At 39.2% G+C, this 26,362-nt stretch overlaps 2 protein-coding genes across 3 annotated transcripts in view; both read right to left on the bottom strand.

The window, feature by feature from the left end:
- Positions 1–586: 586 nt before the first annotated feature.
- On the bottom strand, positions 587–17,524 carry FAM151B (family with sequence similarity 151 member B). 2 transcript variants are annotated; one of them, XM_054986910.1, is made up of 6 exons: positions 17,395–17,524; positions 11,375–11,500; positions 8,803–8,965; positions 5,704–5,915; positions 4,571–4,706; positions 587–2,330 (listed from the first exon to the last, which is right to left on the bottom strand). In XM_054986910.1, the coding sequence occupies exons 1-6, from the start codon at positions 17,411–17,413 to the stop codon at positions 2,171–2,173; spliced, it is 816 nt and encodes a 271-aa protein (XP_054842885.1). In that variant the 5' UTR covers positions 17,414–17,524; the 3' UTR covers positions 587–2,170. The 2 variants fall into 2 exon arrangements, with proteins under 2 accessions (XP_054842885.1, XP_054842886.1); XM_054986911.1 differs by having other exon boundaries at positions 587–1,394.
- A 3,482-nt stretch (positions 17,525–21,006) lies between these two features.
- Positions 21,007–26,362, bottom strand: part of ZFYVE16 (zinc finger FYVE-type containing 16) — a 42,177-nt gene continuing 36,821 nt past the window's right edge. Inside the window, exons 17-18 of the mRNA XM_054987051.1 lie at positions 25,460–25,621; positions 21,007–22,873 (exon numbers count right to left, since the gene is read on the bottom strand). Of these exons, the coding sequence (XP_054843026.1) occupies positions 22,709–22,873; positions 25,460–25,621 (327 nt within the window). The 3' untranslated portion in view covers positions 21,007–22,708. The remainder of the gene's footprint in view (positions 22,874–25,459; positions 25,622–26,362) is intronic.

Genomic DNA, 26,362 nt, shown 5'->3' with positions numbered 1-26,362 from the left:
GCTGACGTTTTTAGTGAGTTATCACTAAAAATCAGTGAGTTGATTTCTGCATACGTGTGATTTATTCCTCTTTCCTTGGCCTGCCAGTTCCCTTAGCACAGGTTGGCAGTTCACCAGTCTTGGCCCATCTACTTTGTGGGTATTTGAGGCAATCACTCCCAGAAGCACAGAGCTTTCAAGAAGCTATATTCTGCAAACATTTAGTATACTTTTTTTATTCCTTTTCTGTAAGTAGGCAGGAAACCCTGCTTCAAAGGAGTAGTTTAATGTGTTTGTCACTTTTCAAAAATTACCATAAAATATGAACACTCTAGATCCAGTTCCCGTAAGTAACTTCCGTAATTTTGTCTGAAAGATTAAAAGTTATTATATTCATGTAATTAGTCTGTTTACAGGAGTAACTAACTTTTAACACATAAGAGAGATTGTCTCAAAGATATGCTGGTAATATTAAAAAGCAGTTATATTATAGCTAAGGAAAGAGATTATGTAACATCAAATCATTTTAAGCCCTGATGGTTCCTTTATGGTAGTCTCTAGTGAACACAATCATTGGTAATATGAAACAAGTAACACACACCAAGGATAAAAATTTTCAGTCTCCAAACACAACACAATTAAAGTAATAAATGAAAGTTTTATATGGGAGTTCTATGAGAGAGTTTTTTGGAAAGTTGTTAAAGTTTAAATACATCAGTTTTCAAAAATCATCTGTGATTACAAATACCTGTGTGAGAAAATAAAGTTAACATTTAGGTAAAGGAACACTATATTTTTAATAAATGCTGGATATTTGTATTTGCTACCTTTATGTAAACAAAGGGGTTGGACCTAAATTTTAAATTATACTGTTCAGCTGTATTGTTTGTAAAGTATAAAAATGATTGAGTACTTCTGCTCCGAATGTTTCATATCTTTTTAAAGACATTTTATGCAATTCCTCTTTAAAGATGTTTTATTCAATTCATACAAAACATAAATTGTTTGGTTTGCTTTGCAAACTGTTAATTATCCTCAAATAAAAATCCTTATAACAATCCTGTGAGGTATGCTAATTAGAGACACAGGGAGACTGGCCCAAGGCAGAATGGAAATTTGAACCAGCTCTCTCCAGTCCTAGTCAGACAATCATAACAAATTCACCACATTGGCTCCTTTGTATTTTGGAATAGATAGTGGTACTCATCCCAGAAAGTTGTTATCATGACACAAAGTGACAAATAAAAGATATCACACAGTGTTTTTTACAGTCCAAGGATGGCAGAGATGGCATATAGATGTGTATATATTCTTTTATGAAAGCAGTGCCAGATGCATTGGAGAAGACAAAATTATGTACCTTCTGGAAACCAAAGTAGACTATTTCTTCAGCCTATTTGCCATCGGCCCTCTTCCTAAACAAAGGAAGAGGGCAAAGTCAGGCAAGAAGGTAAGAGTGAACTGGATCATTTACATTTATAACATTCTCAGTCCAGAGGAGTTAGCCATGATAGTCTGAAGTAGCAAAACAGTAAAGAGTTCAGTAGGACCTTTAAGATTAACCAACTTTACTGAAGCATAAGCTTTCGAGAACCACAGTTCTCTTCGTTGGTTAGTCTTAAAGGTACTACTGGACTCTTTACTACTCAACATTCTCAGTAAAAGCTATTTGCTAAAATAGATTAGTACAAAATCATAGGACTCGAAAGAACCTGAAAACTTCCTACTCTTCACAAACTTTGTACATAAAAATCAGGCTCTCATTCTAAGACGTGACTTAAAAAGCTGGAAGCTATTTCTAAGATTCTAAAAAGATTTCTAAGTGCCATGTTATTTCTATATTCAATGTTGGTCACTGTCAAAGATGCAACATTTGATCAAGATAAGAGTCCATTAGCACCTTTAAGACTAACCAACTTTATTGTAGCATAAGCTTTCGAGAACCACAGCTTTCTTTATCAGAGAGCTATTTTGCAACAACAGACTAACACGGCTAACTACTCTGGATTTTTGATCAAGATAGAAGACCATCTCTAGCAAAGTGTACAAACATAACCAGGAAGGAGCAGCAGCGGCAAGATAAATTACAGCAGCAACAGACAAAAAAATTGGGATTGAGCATGAGTCTCTTTTCCATAGGCAATGATATGATGCCACAGGTAATCACCATTAAATAGAAAATCAGTTTTCTTCACGATGGAACTTCCAATCCTATGGCCTTTCTGAATTCAGACTTTTGTGGTTCTAAGATATCATAAAAAATTCTAGTTTTATCAAAGCAGTTTCTGATGAAAAGTAGATCTTCTACTGAATATTCATCACATTTTCCGGTCCAAATGGTCAAGGTATATCTGTAATTAGTCACCAAAGCAATTTATTTCATTTTATGAAAATCTATATGCAAAACTGCACTAAGCAATTAAAAATAAAAACATTTCAGACTGATATAATTCATATTTTGCCTTCATATTTATAATGGCATGTTTGAAATGTTTGAGGCCTATGAAATCTAAACAAAGGGTTTTTAAAAAAAAACCTTACATATAACTATTTAAAATGAACTATTCAAGAAAATAAATGTAATTAAATCAGCAAAATCGGCAGAATCATTTTAAAGAAGATACACATTGCAATCCTAAGAAAAGTTACTCCAGTCTAAGCTCATTAGAATAAAGATTGCACTGATAGTTAAGTTTATCATCTAACACGCTTGCCTCTGTTGAGATGTACTGAATTTACAAGACAGACTAGCTCTACTAATTGAAAGCTGGTATGTGGGGGGAATTCCATGCAACTAACCTACATACATTATCAGTTGTGTGACTTCACCTTTAAAACAGAAGCTAAGAAGCCTATTTGTTACAATGGCATATTGGTTATGCCTTTACATGCCATTACATCAGATTCTATTGGTTGGTTTGACACAGGAACAGAGAGATCTCCTGTTCTGGGTAGGATTGTACTCCCTCTAAAGGAGCACATTTGTAGCTTGGGAGGTGCTGCTGGACCCAGGGCTGCTGTTAATAAACCAGGTGGCTGGGGGTGTCTTTCACCAGCTTTCTCTGGTGAGTCAGCTGCGGCCTTTCCTGGGTGGTAAAGAGCTTGTTGATGTGGTCACGCTCCAGTGATATCTAGATTACTGCAATGTGCTCTGGATGGTGCTGCCCTTGAAAACTGTCCAGAAGCTAAGTACAGAATGCTGTGGCCAAAATGTTGACTAGAGTGGGCTATATGGACCAAATCCCTCCAATCTTATTCCATTTACCTTGCTCCCAATTTGTTTTTGCATTCAGTTCAGGACATTGGCATTGACATTAAAAGCCTTATATAGCTTGGGTCCAAGTATACCTGAAGGACCATCCTCCCATATGAACCTACCTCTTCACTCAGGTCCTCTTCAGAAACCCTGGTCAGGTGCACCTGCCATCCCAGGCAAGATGGCTGGCAACCTGAGAAGGGCCTTCTGAGTTGTGGCTCCAAAACTTTGGAACTTCCTTCCTAGGAAAATTTGCCTGTCTCCCTGTCTTCCCCCAGTAGATGAAGGCTTTTTTGTTTAGTCTGGCATACACCTAATAACTTTTTTTTGGCTCTTCTCGCTGGTTATGTTGTTACATGTGTGTTTATATATTTTTATTAAATTGTTTATTTTATATATGCTCTGTTTTAAGTGCTGCTTTAATGTCTTAAATGTTTTAATGTTTTGACATTCGCTGCCTTGGGGATGCTGTTTGGTTGGCAAGGAAGCATAAAAATGTTTTAAATAAAGAAAAAATAAATAAGACAAAATTTAAAAATCAGTTCCAAAATATTTCCAGTATGACTTGAACTACTGACAGATAGATTAAAACTCTTAAATAACTGAGAGCACACGGAAGTGGTTTCCACAGGGGGATGGGCTTGTGTGGTTTTCCCACTGCTAGTGCAGCTGCTGATAAAGCATGGTGGCAGCCTGGTTTCCACATGGTGAGTCTGTCTGCAGTTTCCTTGCCCCACTCCCCCAGCAGCAGGCTCCTCCTCTCCTAGGCTGCCAGGGATTTAGCAATTGCTGAAAAAAATGGCAATTGGATCACTTTACTGCAATCTTCCCAAAACTTCAGAGCATAGCAGGTTTGAGAAAGAATGGAAAAAATCCAGGGAAACTCCATGAGGTACACAAAGGTACCATGATAATATAGGGAAGTGGGGGGTGGGGAACCCTTCCCAACAGCATTGAATCCAGAGCAAATAACCTCTGTGCAAATGAACTGTATATAATACAAATAAATAGCTGTAAAGTTTGGGACTAGTAAGGAATTGTAAGGGATGGAAGATAAAAAATGAGAAATCCCACCCCCTTTCACCAGTGCAATATTGTTAGACTGCTCAGGTTGTTGATCAGATGAGAAGCTTCCTCTGTACTTAATCCTGAGACCTAGATCAATTGCCCAAAGACTGCTGAAGATTGTGACAGTGAACACTGAGTCTTCAACAGGCTACTGGGGAAGTTCTTTCCTTAATTTACAAGCTACTATTGTCTGCCTGGGAGTTTACCCACTTTGTCGCCTTACTGATAAGGGATCATCAAGTTTATTATTTGATACAGTGAGTATACCTGTCTGATTGTTGTAACAACCACTGAAGTTCCGATATTGACTGGCGCACCAAAGCAGCTCTTACAGGGAATGTTACTGGCTGAGTAAGATCTCTACAAATATCTGTCATCTCTTGCATCATTGCTGAACTGTACCCTACAAAAAGAACAAACCATACAGCATTCAAGAACTCAGCAGGCATCCTCAACATTTGTTCATTCTTAAGAATTATAGTCAAAGAATATTAATTCATCAGAAATATTTTTCAGGAGCCCCAAGAAGGATCATTAAGCAATGAAATGCAGCAAGCCTTGCATCCTGACAAACAGATACTGTCTCTCAAATCCTGTTGGTTTCTGATTCTATATAATACTTTTCTCAGGAAACCCAAAATGATTTTTATTTTTTAAATTTAGGGAAGAATTCATGTTGTTCTGTATGTACAGGCCAAAGGAGGATTTTTTTTATTTAACAAAATTTATATCCTGCCTTTCTGCCCTCATAAGGGCCACCAAGGCAGCCAACAAATTGATACATACATAAAATCACATTTTAAAAGCCATTAAAATCAACAAAAATATCATTCAAACAATTAAAACCAGTGCTAAAATACACATACAAAAATGTAAAAACAACAATTAATGCATTAAGCAAGAAACAGGAATCACTGAGGAAACATCAACAAAAAAAATCTTCACCCACTGGTGGAAGAAGGGGACAAATGAGTCACCTTGGTGAGAGAGTTCCAGTTTTGGTGCCACTACTGAGAAGGCCCTCTCTCAGGTTACCACCTGCCTAATCTCAGAAGGCAGGGTACCTCAAGCAGGGCCTCCTAAGATGATTGTAGCAGTTGAGCAGGTTCATAAGGCAGTAGACAGTCCCTCGGGTCTTTAAAAGTCAGCATCTAAAATTGTGCCCAGCAAAAGATTGGGAGCCAGTATAGATGGACCAAGACTGGAGTGATATAGTTTCACTAGAATAACCAGGAATTGAAACTGAGACCTTCTGTATGCAGAACATGTGATCTACACATCAAGTAGAGGAGGCAGCACTAGACTTCACAGTTCCCAGTCCACAAAGTAACTATGTATTGAAGAATTAAGAGAATTATTATCTCCGACAGGATTAAACATGTTTATTGGACCATTCTTACCTCTATTGCATTTTTGATTAATCCACCCAGTTGTCCATCCCAGTGATAAGGTTACATTTGGAAAAAATGATGTCACCATGTCTAAAAAACCCTTTGCATTTACTGCACAGTTACTTCCATTTGGTCCAGGAAGAATGTCTGCATTAATCCAAACAGGTTTCCTCAGTGTTACATCCCCAAGAAGCTTCATTGAAGGATTCACAGATGCTAGGCTACAAACACAGAACAACAAATTCATAATGTAGCCTGATGGGTACAAATGTCCAACATATTTTACACTTCTTCTCCCCACATGGTAGGATTGGTTCATATAGTCACCACCCCCACTAGCTTTCAGAGATCCTCAAAGTAATGAACTACCAGTATAGGAAATGAGCAATGATGATGTAAAGACTGAAAAGAGACACATGGTGAAGTGCAACATAAATGTTAAGCAGAACATCATTAAATGTAGTGGGTTGCTTTATGGCTTATGTCCTGTTTTAAAAGCTACTGTTTGCAGTATTATATATTCTAGTAAAATACAACTGGAAATTCAGCTAAACTCAAGGTTCCTAGTTACTGTGGTTTTAAATCAAGCAAAAGCTTGGAAGAATCTAACAGGAAAAACTGAGGAAGTCTCTAAAAAATACACTAGTGGCCAAAATTGTGAAAACCTTTTGGAAAAAGTGCATTTTTGAGGTTTGATGGCTCATAACACCACTTTTTTTGGAGTAATACCATACAATTATATATCAATGGAAAGATAATTTAATCAAGAATGTAATGCAACATAGTTTGTTCAATTATCTGTATTCTATCAAACGTTATAGCCAAATAACCAGGAAAAGGAAGCACAACTTGCTTAGGTTGATACAAAGTAGCTTTCCTTCATTTGAATGTAGCCAATGAGCATGACTCTTTAGAGAGCCAATCAGGTGTTATCTTGTTTTGGCAATGAGCCAATCAGGTCACAGTAGGATTCAGCTATTGATGTCATGTATTGGAGCTGAGAGGAGGTCATTTGTCAGTGTGTTATGTGATTGCTATCAAGTTGGTTGGTTGGTTTTGTGTTATTTCATTTAGTGAGCTTGTAAAACATAATAAAATTAAAGAAATGGCACAAAGAGCTGACTGGTCACCCAGAAAGCGATGTAAAATAGTACTATTAAGTGAACAAGGCTACAGTTATGAAGAAATTAGAAGAAAAATTGGTGGAAACTTAACCAAAGGTGGCATTTCTAAATTTTTGAAGAGGTATAAGGCAACTCAGTCACTACAAAACCAGACTGGTAAAGGCAGGAAAAGGTGCACACAAGCAAGGGATGATAGAAGAATTGAGAGACTGAGCCTAGGTGACAGAAGAAAATCATACAGAACGAAAATCATACCGAACGAAATGGCGCAATTCAATGTGAAGTTGAGTGCAAGGACTGTTCGGCGCAGACTGGAGGAATTTGGTCTTAATGCTAGAATTCCATGAAAAAAACCATTGTTATCTCTCAAACAAAGGTTGAAAAGATTAAACTGGGCTAAAACCCATGTTAACTGGACAGCGGAACAATGGGACAGTGTTATTTGGAGTGATGAGACCAAAATGTCCCTGTTTGGTAGTGATGGCATAAAATACGTGAGAAGAAGAATCGGAGAAGATTTGCATCCTGATTGCATTACACCTACCATGAAACACCCAGTTAGTGTTATGATATGGGGTTGTATGACATCAAAAGGTGTGGGCAGAATTTGCGTGATAAATGGCAATATAAATGCCCAAAAATACATAAATGAAATACTTGAGCCCAAACTGAAGCCTTCCACACGTGATCTTTTCCAAGATAATGAAGCATTTATATTTCAACAAGATTCAGCTCCATGTCATGTTGCTGCTGTGTGCAAAAAGTGGTTTCAAGATAAATTCCACTGTTGGAATGGCCTGGGAATAGCCCAGACCTTAACCCCATCGAAAATCTATGGAGCCAACTAAAGAAACTGGTTAGTGAGAAGCAACCCAGCAATAAACCACAATTAATAGAAGCAATAACTCAATCGTGGTTTCACATTATAACAGCTACAGAACTAAAAAGCTTGGTTCACTCCATGGGAAGGCTTTGTAAGGCCGTAATTAAAACAAAAGTTTACCCAACTAAGTATTAACTGACATGGTGAAAATTGTTGTATAACTCATTTTTTCTATGTGTTTCAATCTTCTTCTTTATAACTACTGTTCTAAAAAAATTTCCTTCATAAAAGTTATTGCATTACATTCTTGATTAAATTTTCTTTCCATTGATATATAATTTTATGGTTTTACTCCAAAAAAGTGGTGTTATGAGCCATCAAACCTCAAAAATACACTTTTTCCAAAAGGTTTCCACAATTTTGGCCACTAGTGTATAGGTTTCCTTAATTGAAATATTTAATGGTCATAGTTTGGGTCCACACTGAACTGGCAATTTCCCCCTATTCCCCTTCCTGCTGCAGCTCCCTTTTGTTGTCCTTCAGGGTTTCCTTTCCCCCAATGAACAGCATCTCATGAAGATCAATGACCCATAGTAGAAGGGGAGAGGCAGGAAATTTCCATTCCACTGTTGAAGTAACCCACTGTATCCTAAAATACATCACAAAACTGATATATAGATTGATTACTGATGATTTGAAATGTTGTGTTAATGAATTATATTATTAAAAGAATGTTAAGACATTACTTTAGGACAGTACTTAATGTTATCATTGGACTCAATGTTATAATTGGGCTAGTTCACACATTACAAACCTCCAACAATCCATTTAGGCAAGGTTAGGCTGAGAGTGGGAGACTGGTCTAAGACCACTCAGTGAGCTTCCATGGCAGAGTGGGGATTCAAACCTGAATCTCCTGGATCTTAGTCCAACACTAACCACTACACCACAGTGGCTCTTAGTACATGCGAGTGTTCCCAGTGAAGACAACAGTGCTTTCTAGACTTTTTCAGGTTAGGACACGGGCAAGAAGCCCCTTCTTCGCTTGTGAAGTGGTCCTGATCTGAACTGGAATTCCACACACCAGGAAATGGAGTTCCTGGTACAGAATCAGAATACACTTATTAATAACATGAAATCTACATACAGTTTTCCTTTTACCTTTTAAAATCAAGCTTGATACCCTTGTTACTAGTTTTAACCTCATTAATCCACTCCTTCAAAGTATTATCACTGTGGGTTTCAGGTGGGTGAGCCATGATTGGTTCGCCACTTCCATCTCCTCCACAAAGAAGGACATCTGCCTCTATCATATGAGCTGCACCTGTTCATTTACAAAAAGAAGGGAAAAAAACCCAGTCAAGTAACTTTGCCTCCCTATGTAGAACAGAATACCACTGGCCAGGTAAATGGAGGCAGGGAGGAGGATGTGGGAGCAGGGGGCTCCCCTTCCTCCAGCGGGGGAATGGCAAGCCTACTTGCAAGGTCCAGGAACAGATCCTGGGCAAGTACTTTGTAATGTGGATGTCTTCATGCTGGTGAAGACCAAGGTAGCCAAGGGGAAATGTGGGTGCTTGGCTAAAGCTGACAAAAAACAGGGGGGTAGGAAGGGTGATGTGGACTGCACCTTCCTCAACTGGATGGTGGGATACACAGTGTTCATGGGGGTGGTCCTTTTTGCCTATCCAGAGTGGGGCTGGCTCCTCACCAACCACCTCAGGAACATACTGCGGGCCCAGTCAGTGGCAGGGAGCCAGCAGCCATTAAATATGATGAGGAGTTTCGCAAATGGGCTTCACACAGTGAGAAGTCCAGGTGCAATCTCCTCAATGGGCCCCCCACATGAGGGACAGGGTTGATCAGGCATGAGCGCGCAAACAGGGCAGCAGGTGAGAACCCAAGCACAGGGTTCATTGGAAGTACAATCAAGGATAGTGCCAGGCACAAGTTTGACCACAGCTGCGACAACTGCTTTGGTGCTCACCCCAGACCGCTGTTACCTGCACACCCACAACAGCCTGCAGTCCTTTCAGGGGAGCCAACCTGCCTCCAGATTTATTATCAAGAAACAGGGAGGGGGGCACCTCCCTCACCCCACCTCATTGCCTTCAGGAAATAACTCCCCCGGGCTGGGGTTTCAGGGTTAGCCCATACTCCTGTTAGCAGGGTGGCCCTCCAGCAAGCAGCACTTTATCTTTCAGAGGGTTTTTCTTTCAGTTTTCATATTCCATACACTGTCCCATGCATACTCACCGAAGCCAACAATTTGAAATCTGCCCAGGACATGTGGTTGCAGCCAAGTTGGTGAAGGAACTGGCCGCTGGCAGGATGTCTGGCCCTTTCAAATCCCCCCCCCCTTCCAAACTTCAGAGTCTCTCCTCTGGGCATGGTTCCTAAGAAGGCTCCGGGTGTCAATTAATCCATCACTTGTCCTATCCCATTGGGTCCTCAGTCAATCAGGCCTTTCCACTGAAAGCATTCTTGGTGCAGTATGCCTCCTTCAAACATGCTGTCAGCTTGGGGTAGCCCTGCAACCCTCATGGTCAAGTGTGACTTTAAGTTGGCCTTCCAGCTCCTGCTGGTTCACCCCCTTGACCAATCTTCCTGGCTTCAAGTTTGACAGTTGCTGGTAGGTGGACAATCCCCTGCCCATGGGATGTACCATAGCCTGTGCTGTTTGAGACCATCAGTATCTTCTTGGAATGGACAGCAAAAGAACAGTGTCAGTCCCCACACATTACTCACTACTTCCCCCTATGGGGGGGACTTCCCCCTATGGGGGATCAAGCCTGTGCAGACTGCCTTGCTGCCTTCCAGCTGTTGGCTGAGATGAGCATCCCATCCATGCACAAGACCAAGGGCCCCTGTGCTCAGTTGGAGGATCTGAGCAACCTCCTGGACTCTAACCAGTACCTCATGTCCCCCCGACAATAAGTTGTGTGCCTTGCAGGTACCAATTGATAGGCCCTCTCCCACAGCAAGTACATACATGCTGAAGGAGCTCTAGTCCTTCCTTGGGCACCTAACTGTTGCCTGTAGGGTAGTGGCCTCTGGGCAGACCTTTTGTGTCTATTACTATAACACTAATATGCATTCTCAAGGTATTGCCTCCCCCCATTTTATTTTATTTCATCATATATTGGATCATTGCAGCAACTCTCTCATTCTCCTGGGCCATTAATTGGGCCTATAAAGTCTGCATTCCCCTCCCCCTCCCAGTGTAAGGCTAAGAATATTTCCTAGAAGTAAACCTCACTGAGTAAGCTTGAGTAAGATTCTGAGTAGACTTGCTTAGGATGACACTGTAAGGTTCGGTCACTGTTCCTGTCAGGCACACAATTAGCAGTGTAACCACTCCCAGCCCCTTCTCCAGGTGACACAATACCTCAGACCTGGATGCATTTCAGCAGTATGCTGCATGTACTTACAAAGGGTACATGCAGCCTTTGGAAAATATTGCTTAGCATACCTGGTACAATAATATTTTCAGGGTTTTCTCTCTAACCATACAAGCTAGAAATTTATTTTTTTCTGGTAACAAAACTATATTTATTATTAGATCATAACAAAAACAAAAACAAAACAGATTCTTTTCTTCCAACAAACCACATTTAAAATGCTATTGTACTTCAGATGCAGAATTTCTTCAATAACTTCTATACTATGCTGTTCAATTAAAATTAAGCCTTTACAATCCATATATTTTCAAATATATTTTCCAATAGATACTTACTTTGTATTGCCTCTGTCATTTGCAATTTACTGTTTGCTGCATGATACCACAGGATTTCAGCTCCATCTCTTGTTTTAATTTGCTTAGTGTTCATAAAATAATCCAATATATTTTCATTCCAAGAGCCTACATTGAAAGCATTAGAGTAGATAAATATTCATGACGGAAAGCTGGGAATTGTTTATGAAACCACATGTATATGTGTTGTGTATACTAGTGCCATAAATAATATTAAAACAACCTCTTGTAGCAGTACTGTATGAATAAAAGTGCTATTATTTACAAGATGGTAAAGTCTAGAACAGAAAATGAAAAGTGAAACCTAAATCCCAGTCAGACAAATATAGTCAGTAAATAACTAATTAAGACTCAGAGAATTACTTCAGTCCTCTATTTCAGTAAGTTTTGAAACTGCACAGAATTTTACTGTTGGACTAGTCTAGTTCTCATAAATAGCAGGTGAGCTAATATTCACCTGCATTACTGCATGATCCATACAAAAAATTCATGGCACATAGAAAGCTAGATGTTATGGAGAACGATTATGATCTATTCTTTCTCCAGACATGTTGGCCATCTGTATGAAAGAATATTCTTTTTCATGGAAGAACGCTGCATCATGAGAGCTCCCACCTGTCACCTGAAGTGATACAGACCAGACACAGGTTTACCACCTCATCTGCTGTTTATGAGAACCAGGCCTGAGTAATCATTGACTCTTTGAACATAAATAAAACTGAATTATTCAAGGGGGCTTTTTACTCAGATAGGAGGGCTGTAACATAAGGAACTGGTTTCAAAGAAATGCTTAAGTAAAGGGGTAGGGACTATAGAGTTTACTTCTATGTACTGTCTGTTGCTGTAAGTATAATCCTACTGAACAGTTTATATGTTGTTTAATATTGAATTAGATTTGTTTATGCTGTGTTTAGCATTCCTTCAACTCTGTATCAGATTCCTGCTAGTTTTAAAGCTTTACAAATTTGCATTTATATATTCAATTACATTGTTTATTGAAATGCCTTTGAAATTGACTGTACTGACTCACATTGGGTAATCCGCTTGGAGTCTCTGTAAGAAAGGTGAACTGTAAATAGCATAAATAAAATACTTTTTTTTTAAAAAAACCACATTTACTGGGACATATATTGATTTAAGTGAGAATTTGATCCAAGTAAAACAACACAGCAAGAGATGCTATGCTGATAAAGAGTTCATTCCAGTTTATAAGCCTCTGTTTAAAGAAACACTCAGGGAACAGATTAATCTTAGTGTAAGTACTAATTTAGCACTGCAATAAAATAAAAATCATATCAAAATGGAGTAAAAATTATGCTGTATGCAATTTACTAATTTAATCCCATGCTAGTTTTAATTGTTTAAAAATGGTAGCATGTATGTTTATTATGACCAATGGAAGAAAAGTTTTTTGGTTGGGGATAACAGATCATAAGTTTGCCAGAGATGACAGGAAGCAGTATATTTCTTGAGGCCTTTTCACACATATTTTAGGGAGTAATTGAAAATAAACACTTGGTACTCTGCTTCTTATTATGAGATCAAGATGTCTTTGCTGGGATTGCACTTCTATTGTAAGGTTAGTGCATTTTCCCAGCACCAACTGCAATATATATTTATGAGAAAATGTGATTTTTCTCTTAAGTAGAACATCTAGCATAATTGTGGCTACTGTGTTGAACATTTTGTGCTTATTACATAGTTCTTGTGCCACATGGCACAATTTCCCCAGTCCTATCACCATGACATTTTTGTGAAGACGTTTCAATCTGAGATGCTTTAGAAGCAGGGAGTTAATCCACTATACCACTCAAGCAGGGAAAAAAATCTTTACAAATAAACAGTCTTAATACCAACATAGGTATGCCCCCTACAGCAAGGCTACCTCTGCCCTTTTCCATGATAAGAAGATTGCTACTAGTGTCGAATCACTGTGCGAGTATACCAAACAGATGTGGGCAATTTAATTTCAGCATGGAACAGCCTTCAAGGTCTTAAGGGGGAAAAATGGAATAATTAGCTCTGTTTACTGAAGTGCAAGTGTACAACATTCATCTTGTTTGGTTTGCTTTTACAAACCCCATCTCTCATTATACTTTGATATCTCCTTTTCAACTCTGTCAAACATATTGTAGCTTTTTAGCATTACTACTATAAAATAAGCCACCATAATCCAATTAGTGTCTCACTGTTAGAAAACATTTTCTGTATATATTCCCTAGTGTAAGCACTGGAAAGCAAAACCACATTAACAAAGAAAATACCATCAAGATTAAAAAACTTTGGAAAGGCAACTCAGTGGCTTGTGCGCACATTATGTGTTAACCTTTTGACACAAAGAACTCACAAAACTAAAAGCATCTTTATCAAATGCTCCAATTGATTTTTTTCCTCTATAGTTCTAAGATGGTAAATGTAGTGATTTTCCAATGATGTCTAACTCAGCAGTCTCATACCAATGTTTCCTGAAAAAAGTTTTAAATACTACATAGAAGATATAGAGCAAACTATTTTAAATCTGTGCTCTAATTCTACAAATTAATTAGAGTATCTCACACTGGACATTAGTAAACTTAAACCTGATACTGTGCTTGCAAGTTTCCTCAGCCAGGAAACTCCTACCTAGTGGCTATGGCAGGAATCAGATGAGGGAAAATGCAGTAATATTGCAGTAATATTAGTGGTAGTAGTATGTGTCACCCTCTGGCTGCATCTGCACATTTTTGGAAATTGAGCTATGAGTGCACAATAGTAATTGATCTTCTGTGTAAATGAAATAATCCAGTTGTGAATGTTTGCTATAGCTGAAAGTAACACAATATTCAGAAATGCATGGATGCAACTTCTGCTAACAATAATGGCAAGATGGCTCAAACCCCCTTTGCTAAGGACAGGAAGCAGGAGGTAAAAGATCGGTTTCTCTTTCTTCTGGAGACTCTACAGAACACTGTATATCTGCACTATTCCTCCTGAAAGTGGAGTGAAAACTGGTGGAAAGAACATTAACAATTTGAGATATTCAAATAACACCACATTACTAGCAGAAAACAGTTTGAAATTATTACTGATGAAGATTAAAGTGCCAAAGGAGGGTTACAGCTGAACCTCAAGAAGACAAAGGTAATGATGATGACTACCAAGGAATTATACAATTTTAAGGCTGACAATGATGAAATTGTTAAACATTTTCTATTCCTTGGCTCAATCAACCAAAAGGAAGACTGCAACCAAGAAATCAGAATGAGATTGCAGCTTGGGCAGCCATGAAGGAACTAGTTCCTTAAGGATAAGGATGTGAATATTATGGTATTCCCCATTACTATGTATGGACGTGAAAGTTGGACAATGAAAACTGACAGGAAGAAAATCTATTAATTTGAAATGTGGTGCTAGAGGAGAGTTTTACAGACACCAGGGATGGCTGAAAAGTCAAATAAGTAGATTCTAGATTAAATCAAGCCTGAACTATCCCTAGAAGCTAAAATAATGGTCTCATCATGACAAGACAATAATGCTAGGAAAAATTGAAGTCAGTAGGAAGAGAGGAAGACCCAAAGTGAGAAGGCTTGACTCAGTAAAGAAAGCTACGACCTGCAGTTTGCATGATCTGAGCAAGTCTGTCTGTGGTAGGATATTTTGGAGGTAATTAACTCATAGGGTCGCCATAAGTTGGAAACCACTTGATGGAACAAAACACACACATTAATCAGGAACTAATTAGTTGTGAAACTAATCAAAAATTAAGTCTGCAACACTTTTTAACGTTTGAAATATTTTAATGTCTGCCACTTTGGGGACCCTGAATTGGGTGAAGAGGTAGCATAGAAATGGTTTAAATAAATAAATCTTGTATTCCATTTTAAGTCAACATGCTGCAGATTTGTGGCTTTTTCACCATGTCCACCTCCTCTTTACTGTCCAGCCCACCTCTTAAGACTTTCATCCTAAACCCTGCTCTTTGTGCCCTGTCTACAAATGTAAGGCAGCTGGCAATCAGAGTTGTTTTTTCAGTGGTGGTGCCTCCTCTTTAGAATGCCCTCCCTCTTTGGCCTTGCTATCTTTTAAATGCATCACAAAGACATTTCTCTTTATCCAGACCTTCTAAGTGAAGGGTTATCCATCTTTTTGTTGTTTTTATGTGAACCAATGTTGCTACCTTCAATTTTTGCCTGTTTTGAGAAATACTAAATATAGCCGTCAAAGAAAGTGATGCTTCATTTGGAGTGAGGCAAGATTTTCAAACAGGATTCTGTGTATGGGAGTTATTGGCCTCCATCCATTGGGCTTTATTACCCAATATGGTTTTCACTGACTCTTTACCTAGTTGAACAGTATAAATTAATCTCTGACACTTTCAGTTTAAGCACCACAATTTTCTTTTGTGATCTGCTTTACAAAGGACTGATGTATCTCATTTAGTGAGTGCTGGAGAGTCACTTTACAGCTTCTTTTTAAAATCACAAAAGGAGAAAAGCGTTCTTTTTCTTTGACCTGGCAGTCTGATTCAACTTGAAAAAGTGTTTTGCATCCAGCACCACCTAATCCAACGAATACTGTAGCCTTAAAAAGCATTACACCTTTCTGAGGTTAGATGGGTATGACTTTTATTAGGATTTACCCTGTAAGTCTGCAACACATCCTGCATTGCTTTTTAAGACTCTACAAGGTGCAGCGTTGAGGCATTTCCACAGTGCCCTCAAATAACTTGTTTTCCTCTCTCCTTTTTGTACTAAGCCTAATTAGAGTTCTGGAGAATGCCAAAATTTGCACGCTATTCTGCGATATTTTGGTAGGTCTTAAAAGATATTATATAACTTTTGTTTTAAAAATGTTTCTGCAAGCCAACATGGCTACCTACAATCACTGACTGCCTACGGTTGCGGGAGAGATTATATTTCTGAATATACTCAGTTTCTTATATTTTGTGTGTGTATCTGCTTTAGATAACATCTCAAGTAGGAACTTGCACATCACCAACTTAACCAGATCCATGAAGTGTGTTCAAGTTAAATCAAATGGTTAAGCACCTGTGTGACATAGCAGGTAGATTACTGGACTAAATTATGGTAGACCCAGATTCAAATCTCCACTGTAGCATGAAGCTTACTGGGTTACCTTGGTCCAATCACTCTTTTTCAACTTAACCTATTTTACAGCATGGCTGACAGGATACCATGGAGGACAGGGCCCAGGCCTTTTGTTGCCATTGGAAACCCCAGTCATAGTCCACTTGCCCTTGATTGGTTCTCCTGCTTCTGACAGACTCATTTAATTACAATCAACAGAAGGGTGCATTTTGGCCCTTCTGCCGATTTTACTCTGCGTAAACGATATGGTGGAAGTTTTGAAAGTAACAGGCATCCCTGAGCATCTTGGACAAAGGACTGGATAAAAATTTGCTAAGTAATTAAGTCTTCTGTTTAACCAGTCAGTTCAGTCAAGTGAGCCTGGCCAGCCACTCACCCGCAGCGGCTGGATTGTTTTGAGCATAAAAAGGGGGAAAGCCATATATACTGCCATGAGCGCAAAAGAGAGGCACAAAAATATCATGAAGTCTGATCATTTACCATCTGCCGCAACTGACGCATTTTATATAGACGGTTAAGTGTGCAGTTGTGTTTTTCAAAAAACTGTAAACTGAGGAAACCCAATTAAATCTCTTTTCATTTCGGAGTTTGCCCCACTGTTTACAATTTTTATTCCCGTGTACGTGTGTACAGTTTTCTAAGCGCACAGAAACACGGAACTCTTTTAACATACAACAAGGACGTGCAACAGCTAAATAAAATGCCGCTTGCTTGATTACCGCGGTCTTTTAAGAAAATCTCCTTTTTGTCAGGAGGTGCGAGTCCCAAAGAAGAATCCCTCCGCAGCTGTCCCCTCCGAGGTCTCCGCTTCCAATCAGAACGGGGCGAGGAGGCGGAAGAAGAGCCGCTTTCCCCCCAGTCCCCTCCCTTTTCTCCACGGCACGCTCTCCACGAGGGACAGGGAACAGTTCTTACCCTGCTCGGTCCCAGCCATGGCCGAGCTGTGAAGGCGTCAAGGTCTTCCAACAGCTCCACGAAGTCGATGAAGGCCGGAGTTAGTGAGAGAACGAACAAAATCAGCTGCTTAAACACGACATATCCTTCCGCCGATGGGTTTGGATCGTTGACAGGGAAGGCAGATCTGCTTGGGCAGGAGCTACACCCTCCGTAGCCACACCCCTCACTGGCAATGCGTCTGAAGGAGGAAAGGCGAGTCTGGTGGAGTCTCTTACCAAGCCTGCGAAGAGCTTGTGCCTGATTTGGCACGTCTCCCTTTAAAATGAAAAGTACCCAGAGGGTCTCCTGCTTCTGGCTAGTTTAAAAGTCACACACTGACTCGTTTAATTACAATCAACAGACGGGTGCATTTTGGCCCTTCTGCCGGTTTTACTCTGTGTAAACGATATGGTGGAAGTTTTGAAAGTAACATCCTTGGTTTTTCCCCCCTACCCAGATAAGCAAATAGCACTCTGACTACTTTTCTGTGCTGATGGTCTCTATTTCAAATAGGGCTGAAAAGTCTTTTAGTGGGATTCAGTAGTTATGGCCTCAAAGAACATTTAATAGCTTACAGGAAAACAAAGATGCTTTGATGCTTACTCTCGTACAGATTAATTGCACCTTAAGCAAGTCAGTACATTTTATCAATTGGATGTATACTTTTCTCAGACTGGGGCCTGGCCTTATCACAGGATCTCTGTGAAAAGCACAGCTGCTAAGGAAACAAATCTACAGGATTCTAGGATGGGAACCAAGGCCATCCTTCCATTAGGGTTTTCAAGGCAATAAAGCCTTGGTGTAGTTTCTGGAAATGAGGATATAAAAATGTTGCAGAAACTAAAGATAGTCCCGAAGAAGAGTCTCACCTCACAGGGCTGGTTCAAGAGGGGCACAAGGAGCAAGTGTTGCCTCAGTTAGGCCTAGCTTGGCAGGGACAAGTGTCACTTTGGCAGGTTCTGACCCAGAGAGCCAGCGGAGGTGAGTATTGCCTATAGCTGCACAGGAGGGTGAATGTTGCTTCACATGGGACAGCAGCCCCCACAGCCAATTGGCCCACTGGAACTTTGCTAGAGCCTTGATGACCAGTCCAGAGTCAGACCCCCCAGATATTGATTTCTGAGTGCATGGTGGTTTCTTTGTTGAATTTTTGGTTCAGATTTGCTCTTTTCTTCTAACATACATTAGGTGGTGGTTCTAACCTGGATAGCCCAGGCAGGCCTGATCTCATCAGATCTCAGATGCTAAGCAGGGTAGGGTCTTGGTTAGTAATTGGATGGGAGACCTCCAAGGAAGATGAGGGTCACCATGCAGAGGCAGGCAATAGCAAATCATCTGTTAGTCTTTTGCCTTGAAAACTCCAGCAGGGGTTGCCATAAGTCAGCTATGACTTGATAGCAATGTCCACTATCACATCTTAAGTGGGAGAGCTCGAGAGCAGGGTGGGATTGCAAGAATGTGACTTTTTTTGTCTGCTTTTAAAATTGACTACAATTTACACCCGTGTATTGTAGTGATTAAGAGGGGCAGAACTCTAATCTGGAGAACCAGGTTTGATTCCCCATTCCTCTGCTTGAAACAGCTGGGTGACCTTGGGTGAATCCCAGTTCTCTCTGAGCTCTCTCAGCCCTACCTACCTTACAGGGTGATTGTCATGAGGATAACAACACATTTTGTAAGTCACTCTCAGTGGGCATTAAGCTGTCCAGAAGGGCAGTATATAACAGAACGTTATTATTACAACATTTAATTGGATGGGTCACTCTTTGGTGTTTTCCGGCTTGTAAGCTTCTTAGGCAACACATATTGGTCATTCACATTAGGACAGGCTGACTGAGCCTTTCTATTAACAAAGCTGCACTAGTTTAATTGCCTCAGACCATACAGTGTTTGTCAGAGTGAACAGGAGATAGTCTATTGTTCAGGAAAACAACCTTCTACCCTGTGTGATCTCTGTTTAAACACTACACAAAAAAGAATATAGCAAGGACAATCACATATAATTACATATTATATGTAATAGCACAAGACAATCACATCTGACAGACAAAGCACAGTATTGGTTGATACATGGATACAGCCAATCGTTGCACTATTGCAATCGTTTGCAATTGAACTGTCTTGTTCATCCAGGAAAATCCAGTTGCAAATTATTGCACAACAGCCAGTGATGTGGGGCCTGGTAAAGTCTTCTGACAAGAGTTTTAGAGAGCTGACTGTTGCAATCCTAAGGACCAGCCTGGAAGAAGGAAAAGTAATTTAGTAGAGGAATAGCAGGAGATGAGCAACTGTATAATCGGAAGAGAAGTGAGCCTTAAGTATAAGTACTGAAGAATACAAAGCCAGTGTGAGACACTGCTAAGAATTAGGGAGGGTTATACCACCACACTAGCAAAACAAAGCGTGATGCACAAATTGAGAACTGACTGGGGACAGAATTCAAGGACGAACACCAAACATTAAGGGTAGTTATCAAAAAGGGGCCCAGGAAGATGTGTAAAGGAAGTGGTAGCAGGGAACTGGCATTTGCTTCAATGTAAAGAATAAGGCCTAGTCTACACATGAAGAAAAAATGACGTGCTGTAATGAAATGCACCATTTCTGACTGTTGGGAGATGAATTTTTCAAGTTTCCATACAATGTCTATTTGTAAAAAAAGCCAATATGACATGCAAAGTATTAAACAGTGCAGGGAGTTTTGTGGCAGTAAATAGGCTTAGAAAGAATTAGAGATCAAAATCCGTATGTTAAAGTACATCCTTGGTACAAGGTATATGCCTCTATATTAACCATCATTGAATAATACTGTGAAAATTTATACTGGTCTTATTAAAACCTAGGCTATACTAAACTTGCTCTGTTATAAGCTAAATCCATGCAAATTATACCAGCATTAAACACAAGATAAAATTATTTTTTTATTAATTAATTAAATTGGATTTTTTGTTCAAACTAAATTAATGATTTAAAACTTTTCCTCTGAAGGTGCATGTGCAGACTCTGGGGCAACATGGTCCCTATGCAGCATTTGTACCAACTGTAGTTTCTGGATAGTCTTCAAGGGCAACCCCACACAGAGCACAGTGCAGTAATCTAAAGATTATAACTGTACCGTACTTTCATAAATTAAATTGCTTACTGTAGCTTGGTCATCAAGTTGTAAAGTAACCAGATTGTAATACTGTTAAATACAATCACCCATAATTTGGTCACACAAATAACTTAAATATACATGGTTGTTCCCTACTCTTGGCTGCATTCAGGCATTTGGGACCAAATCAGGAAGCCCTCAAGCTGATACAACAGCCCGAGTTTATTCTTTAAATGTCATGAAAAATAGCAGTTAGTTCCAAGTCTTGAGTCTTAACATGGAGATGGGAGGGAGAAAAGGAAGTGAAAGTGCAAAGAAATGTGAGAATCCAAGGACTTAATGACTCATTCTCATGTCATCTGAATGCAACCATCACAAAATGTGTGATGGTGCTAAGCGTGTTCACCTTTAAGAGAGACGTACACATCTTTCATGCTTATGTTTTTTAAATCATGAAACAGCTGCTAGGGTGATGATAGAAATGATATCAGACACTAAAGTGAAAGATATTTTTTTAATTCACGTGATCTGCCAAAACCTTTTAAAGGCTGTCTCATTGTTAAGCATTTGTCTGCTTCATTTATAAAGATTTTAATATTTAAACATTTATTATCTTTATATCAATTTACTAAAACAGTGTAGTGCTGCTATATATCAGTTTTCAAGAGCACATAAACCTATTATGTTAAATGTGTTAAAACTGCTTCTCCACAATATTATATTTTACAAGTCATAGTTGCTTATAATGGGTTAACTCTCAACATTTTTTGCTGCAGCTTCCCTGCTCTACTCACCAGTATCCAGCACCTGTATATTGCATTTTTGCAGAATGTTATGATAATCTTCAGCTGGTCCACAGAAATATAGTTCTTAACATAAGAGAATGTCTTGACTCAGTGATAATTTTTGAACAAAATTGGCTCTTTAGTCTCAAATACCTACACCAAAGTCCAGTTAAGTCTTCTAGATACGAGTTTAGTTTTAATTTAGTAATGTATTTTAGATAAATATGCCCTGTGATTACCAGAAAGGAATCTAGATATTAGAATGTATTACAGTCAAGTTCCAATATTATAATATTTTAATGAAAGAAATCACACACACATAATTTGCTTCTATCTGTAACAAATTATGCAATTTATCAAACCTTAGATTACTCAGATACTAATTTCAGTTATTTTCCTCATACATAAATGCTTATTTACTGCAAATATCCCAGTATAAAAATAAGTAGAGTATAAAGAACCTCAAGTATGTTATAGCAAACTGTTCATGAAAATTCACACTTAATACATTGCTCTCCCTATAAATTAACAGGGCTACCAAGCTCTCGAAATTAGAGAAGACAGACAGGCTTGATACCTGATTCGCTGCTACAGGATGACTACTTTAAGGGTCATCTAGCTTGTTCCTTATTCTTGGAAAATCCAAGAAACAATTGTACAACAGAGCACAGAAGAAAAAAAAGACTAGGTATTTAATACAAAGAGTGTCCTTATGTTCAACAAATCTACTATAAATATATAACAAAGTTAGCTACTCAAGGAGTGATTACATGGACTCTATTTAAGACTCTGAAGCACCATTATACACTTCAAATGTCCTGACATTTTAAAAATCAGGACAATTTCAAATATGAAGTTTTACAAAATTATCACACCTGGCAGAAACATGCTCTGTTTTTCTCATATAGGCAAGAGAGTTGTGCAAATGATCAGACATTTTAAATATGCCTGTTATTTAGTAATTAACAGATTCTATATTTAAATCTCAACTGCAAGAACTAGAAATTATTCTGTTCCACTTAAATATGTTCATTCCAAGGGGAGGGGGAATATACAATAGTTAAAAATAGCTCAATTAGATTAATCAACAGGACATCTGCATCAATCACAAAACCACTTATTTCAGATAGTATAGGAATACCTTCAATATTGGAACACATACTAGTTTTACTCTTCAGTGTCTGTATTAAGTGTAAAGTTTCAGAACACTACAAAACCATGTTTTTAAATTCAACTTTCAAGTTGAGGTTAAGGAAGAACATACTTATTTTGTAGAAAGCAAAATACTTTTAAAGATGTATTACTAAATCATTGGCTTTTAAAAAGATAAACCTGAATATGTAATAGTGTAATGCAATTGCTTTGGTATTGGTCAGTGCTAGCAATTCAGTCCACTATAGCATAGTATACATGTCAATTATATTAAGAGAGATTCCGTAATAAAAAATAGTAATTCAATTTCCAGTGGCAGATTTGTTGTATTTGATGTTCCGCCATGAATCACAGGAATCAAAGCACTGTCCAGATCGTTTAGATAATGCTGAGGAAGAAGCTGGCCTCCAGAGCCTGCCTGGTATTCCACCTAAAATGAAAAATATTTACTGTATCAAGAACTACATGCACCAGAACACTGCATATATGTATTCTGTTCTTAACATATTACGCAACTTACATTTTCAGTTTTAACGTTTTTTTAAAAGCAAAAGGAACAAAACATTGGGCTTACTGTGATGGTTTCTTCTCTTCAGTGGAATGGAATAGATCCTGAAATGTGTTAAACAGGCAGGTCTATGCAAATAACCTTTCACTGCATCTCCTCTCAGCTAAGAAGTGAGCCCCAGTTCATGCTTGCGAAGCTTTGAGATAAATTCGTTTTGTAGTTCCCCTCCCAGAATTCCTCCTTCCCTGAGGGAGGAAAGGGATACCTTCCATTCCACTGATGAGAGAAAACTCTCACAGTAAGTCCAATGTTTTATTCTCCATCTGTGAAGTAAAGTATCCTGAAAGTGAATATTAAAAAGCTGTCATCCTGGGTGGATAGCTTATCAGTTGTAGGAGGATTTCCTTGGGGCTGCACTGCAGGTTGCTGTCCTGGTGAGGCTGGAGAAGACAAAAGACCAAATGGAAGTACCCAGAATTAGAAATGCCGCTTGCAATAACTGAAGTGAGGGAACTTCCGAGAGAGTGGATGAATGGGCATGTGTAGGTATGCCTGGAGGTCCACTGACACCAGGAAGTCCGCTGGTTGGAAGGCCAGTACTTATGGAGCGCAGGATCATCATGTGAAAGTGTTCTTACTGACCCACTTGAGTCGTTTTAAGTCAAGAATGGCTCTCCGTTTCTCTTGGACATGACACACAAGATAGAACATGTTCTGGAAAATCTCTGCATCTCTGGAATAGGCTTTATCACCTGAGCTTTGAGAAAGCCTCTATGCCTTATGCCATGAATGCGTGGTTTTGGTCGCACAACCTGGGAGAAACGAGGAATCTGTCTGCTGGGGGGATTATTGTGTACTCCCTGGCTGATGGTATTGTGCACGCGCCTGTCTTGTGTAGACTACCTCCAATCTCTACTCACTATGATGGTGTCTCTTTCATCCCCTGCTGAATTGAGTACACTCTGCTGGTTTGGGGGAGGAACTCTTTGTTCCAGGAACGCTTAGAGTATCTGGAGCTTCTGGAGTCTGTAGGAACCATAAAAAAAAGCAGGAGTAGCTCTGTGTAGGTCAATTTGACTTATTTTCCTATTTTGGAAGATGAGGATATGGCCTTATCCAGGGCTGCATCCCCCAAAAGTTTCTTTCCTTGGAAGGGCACAGAGGAAAGGTGGGGTTTGGACAGGTGATCTGCTTTCCAGTATTTCAGCCACAGGCTGAGTTGAATCATGATGCTGGCTACAACAGATACTTCTGGAGAACTGCATCCAAGCTGGTATCAGTTCTGAAGGCTAACATTCTTGATTTTTAACAGAATTTGCCTTAGTCTAACCACAGCCTCTTCTGCATGTACATTAGGCTTTCTGCATATTCAGCCCATGAGGATCAGATCTTCTTTATTCGTCGATTCTGGCCCCATACTGCTTTGATTCTTTAATTCTACACTTTGAGGGAGTCAAATCGAAGTGGTGTGTGTTTATTTCTGCACTAGAAAAATCCTCTGTTGCTGCTGTGGACTTAAAGGGCACATCAGTTTTAGTAGCTGATTGACTGAGATCACATCAGTTTTTTTCAACTGCTGAGCCAAGGACTGGTCAGTTTTGTTTTTTTAAGTGCTGTGGACGTTCATCTGATGTGGAGCAAGACAGGGCATACACTGAGGCTTGTCCCCTAGCCAGAAGTGGAAGAACTGCAAAGATCATCTGCGGAGCCCTGCCTGAATGGGTGATGAAACCCATTTCATCACTATACTTTCCTCCACTGAAGAAGGGACGTTTTACCAATTATTCTACTGAGTGCCCCAGAATACCCTTTGGAGGCAGATAGCCAGCCACACAGCAGATAGCAGCTACAATGAGAACCAAATTCCTAGCACTCTGACTTATGGCCAGCTTGAGCCAGAATCTTCCCCTCAATAATCAAGATCTTGTTCAGAAGTATCACTATGTCCCAGCAGCTGTTGTGTCTCTAGCTAGTGGGCTATGCTAGGCCGTCGCCCAATCGCTCATGCAGCCATTTGTGTCGACTGACAACAGGAAAGGGCAGATACTGTTATAGTATGTAAATGGTTAGGTTGCATAGATGTCTCTAGTATGCTGAAGAACAATAATGGACAGACAATATATAATTTGCAAAAAACTGAGAGTAATGTTTTTAATCTTTTCCTGATTATGTAGCCAATTCATTTTATATATGAGAACTGAATTTGACTTCAAAGACAAGTCTGCTCTCAAAGACAAGTCTGCTGCTCTAAGTGAAAACCAATTTACATTTTTTAAAAAATCAAGACTTAAGCATAGTAGTTAGGCGCTGATGGTATATGGTCTGGCTGTCTCTTCTCTTGCTTTACTCAAGCTAAACATGCATAACTAACCCCTGGGAGGTGGCTGATCCCTCTTGAATCTCTGAATCTGCTGGTCCTTTGGCCTCTAAATGGCAACTAGCAACCCAAAACAGCTTTATATTGTAACCAGCAGTGTTGAAGTATAACCATATCATTTTAGAAGTTACCATGTCAGTATCCATGGAGACTCGAAGACCTATCTTGTTCATTCCATTACTTTTCAGTGTTTTGAGATGATGGCAAAGAGCAGCACAGCAAGCCAATGCAATTTCTTTAGCAAACTGGTGAGGATGGCTGTTCAGTTCACCGGTCTTTACAAGATAGAATACCTGAAATGTAATTAAAGAAAAGTCAGCAGTGTTAGGCTTGCCTCCTAAACCATTACTGCAGTATTGTAAAATCTCTTAAGCAATGCCCAGTGAGCGAGAGAGGTATCAGTGTTCTTTAACCGACTACTGCCCTTCAGATAAGCAAAATCATCATTGAATGCCTCCAAGTAAAAAAACTTAGAACATAAAAGCAGAACTCTGGATCAAACAACTTTATTTATATAGGTATATTTATGATGTAAGCTTATGATACACACATCTCAGCCATACATTCAATGAGCACCCTATACCTGATGCCCATCTACGGACTATCCCATTACCTGTTCTTTTAAAAAAGCAAGAAAAGGGTATTTAATTGAAATAAAGGATAAAAGAATCTATTGTAAGATGAAATCTGTGTAAAGGTCCTACAGAATATTTAAAGCAAATTTGAGTAAGTAAGGTGTCATGAATAGGTACAGCTGACCTGCAAATTATACAGGCCTTCGTTACAGTGTTGTTAATCTGAATCCCCCCCACACAAACTCTTATGGCTGTGCTATGGTGTTATGACTATGTGCCAATAATTATTTACTAGGTTAAAAAAAACATCTGAATATTGACTATCAATTAGTAATAATAACACTGGATAAATGTTTTTCCTGCTTAGGTCTCATTGCCAAGTAGTGTTTATGGTTTCTGAAGCAAAGGTGGAGAACAAAATGTAGGCGCAAGAGCTCGGCAAGGCGAGGTGTGGCTGCT

Source organism: Eublepharis macularius, chromosome 8 (assembly GCF_028583425.1).
Source record: "Eublepharis macularius isolate TG4126 chromosome 8, MPM_Emac_v1.0, whole genome shotgun sequence".
In the NCBI taxonomy this organism is placed as follows: Eukaryota; Metazoa; Chordata; class Lepidosauria; order Squamata; family Eublepharidae; genus Eublepharis; species Eublepharis macularius.
This window is presented reverse-complemented; position numbering and strand designations above follow the sequence as displayed.

Bases quoted from the DNA above. Each gene is read 5' to 3' on its own strand.
- FAM151B (XM_054986910.1), bottom strand. The intron at 8,966-11,374 runs GTAAGTATCTAT...GTAAATGAACAG, and splicing joins AATGACAGAGGCAATACAAA to GTGCAGCTCATATGATAGAG. The intron at 4,707-5,703 runs GTAAGAATGGTC...TTCTTTTTGTAG, and splicing joins TAATCAAAAATGCAATAGAG to GGTACAGTTCAGCAATGATG.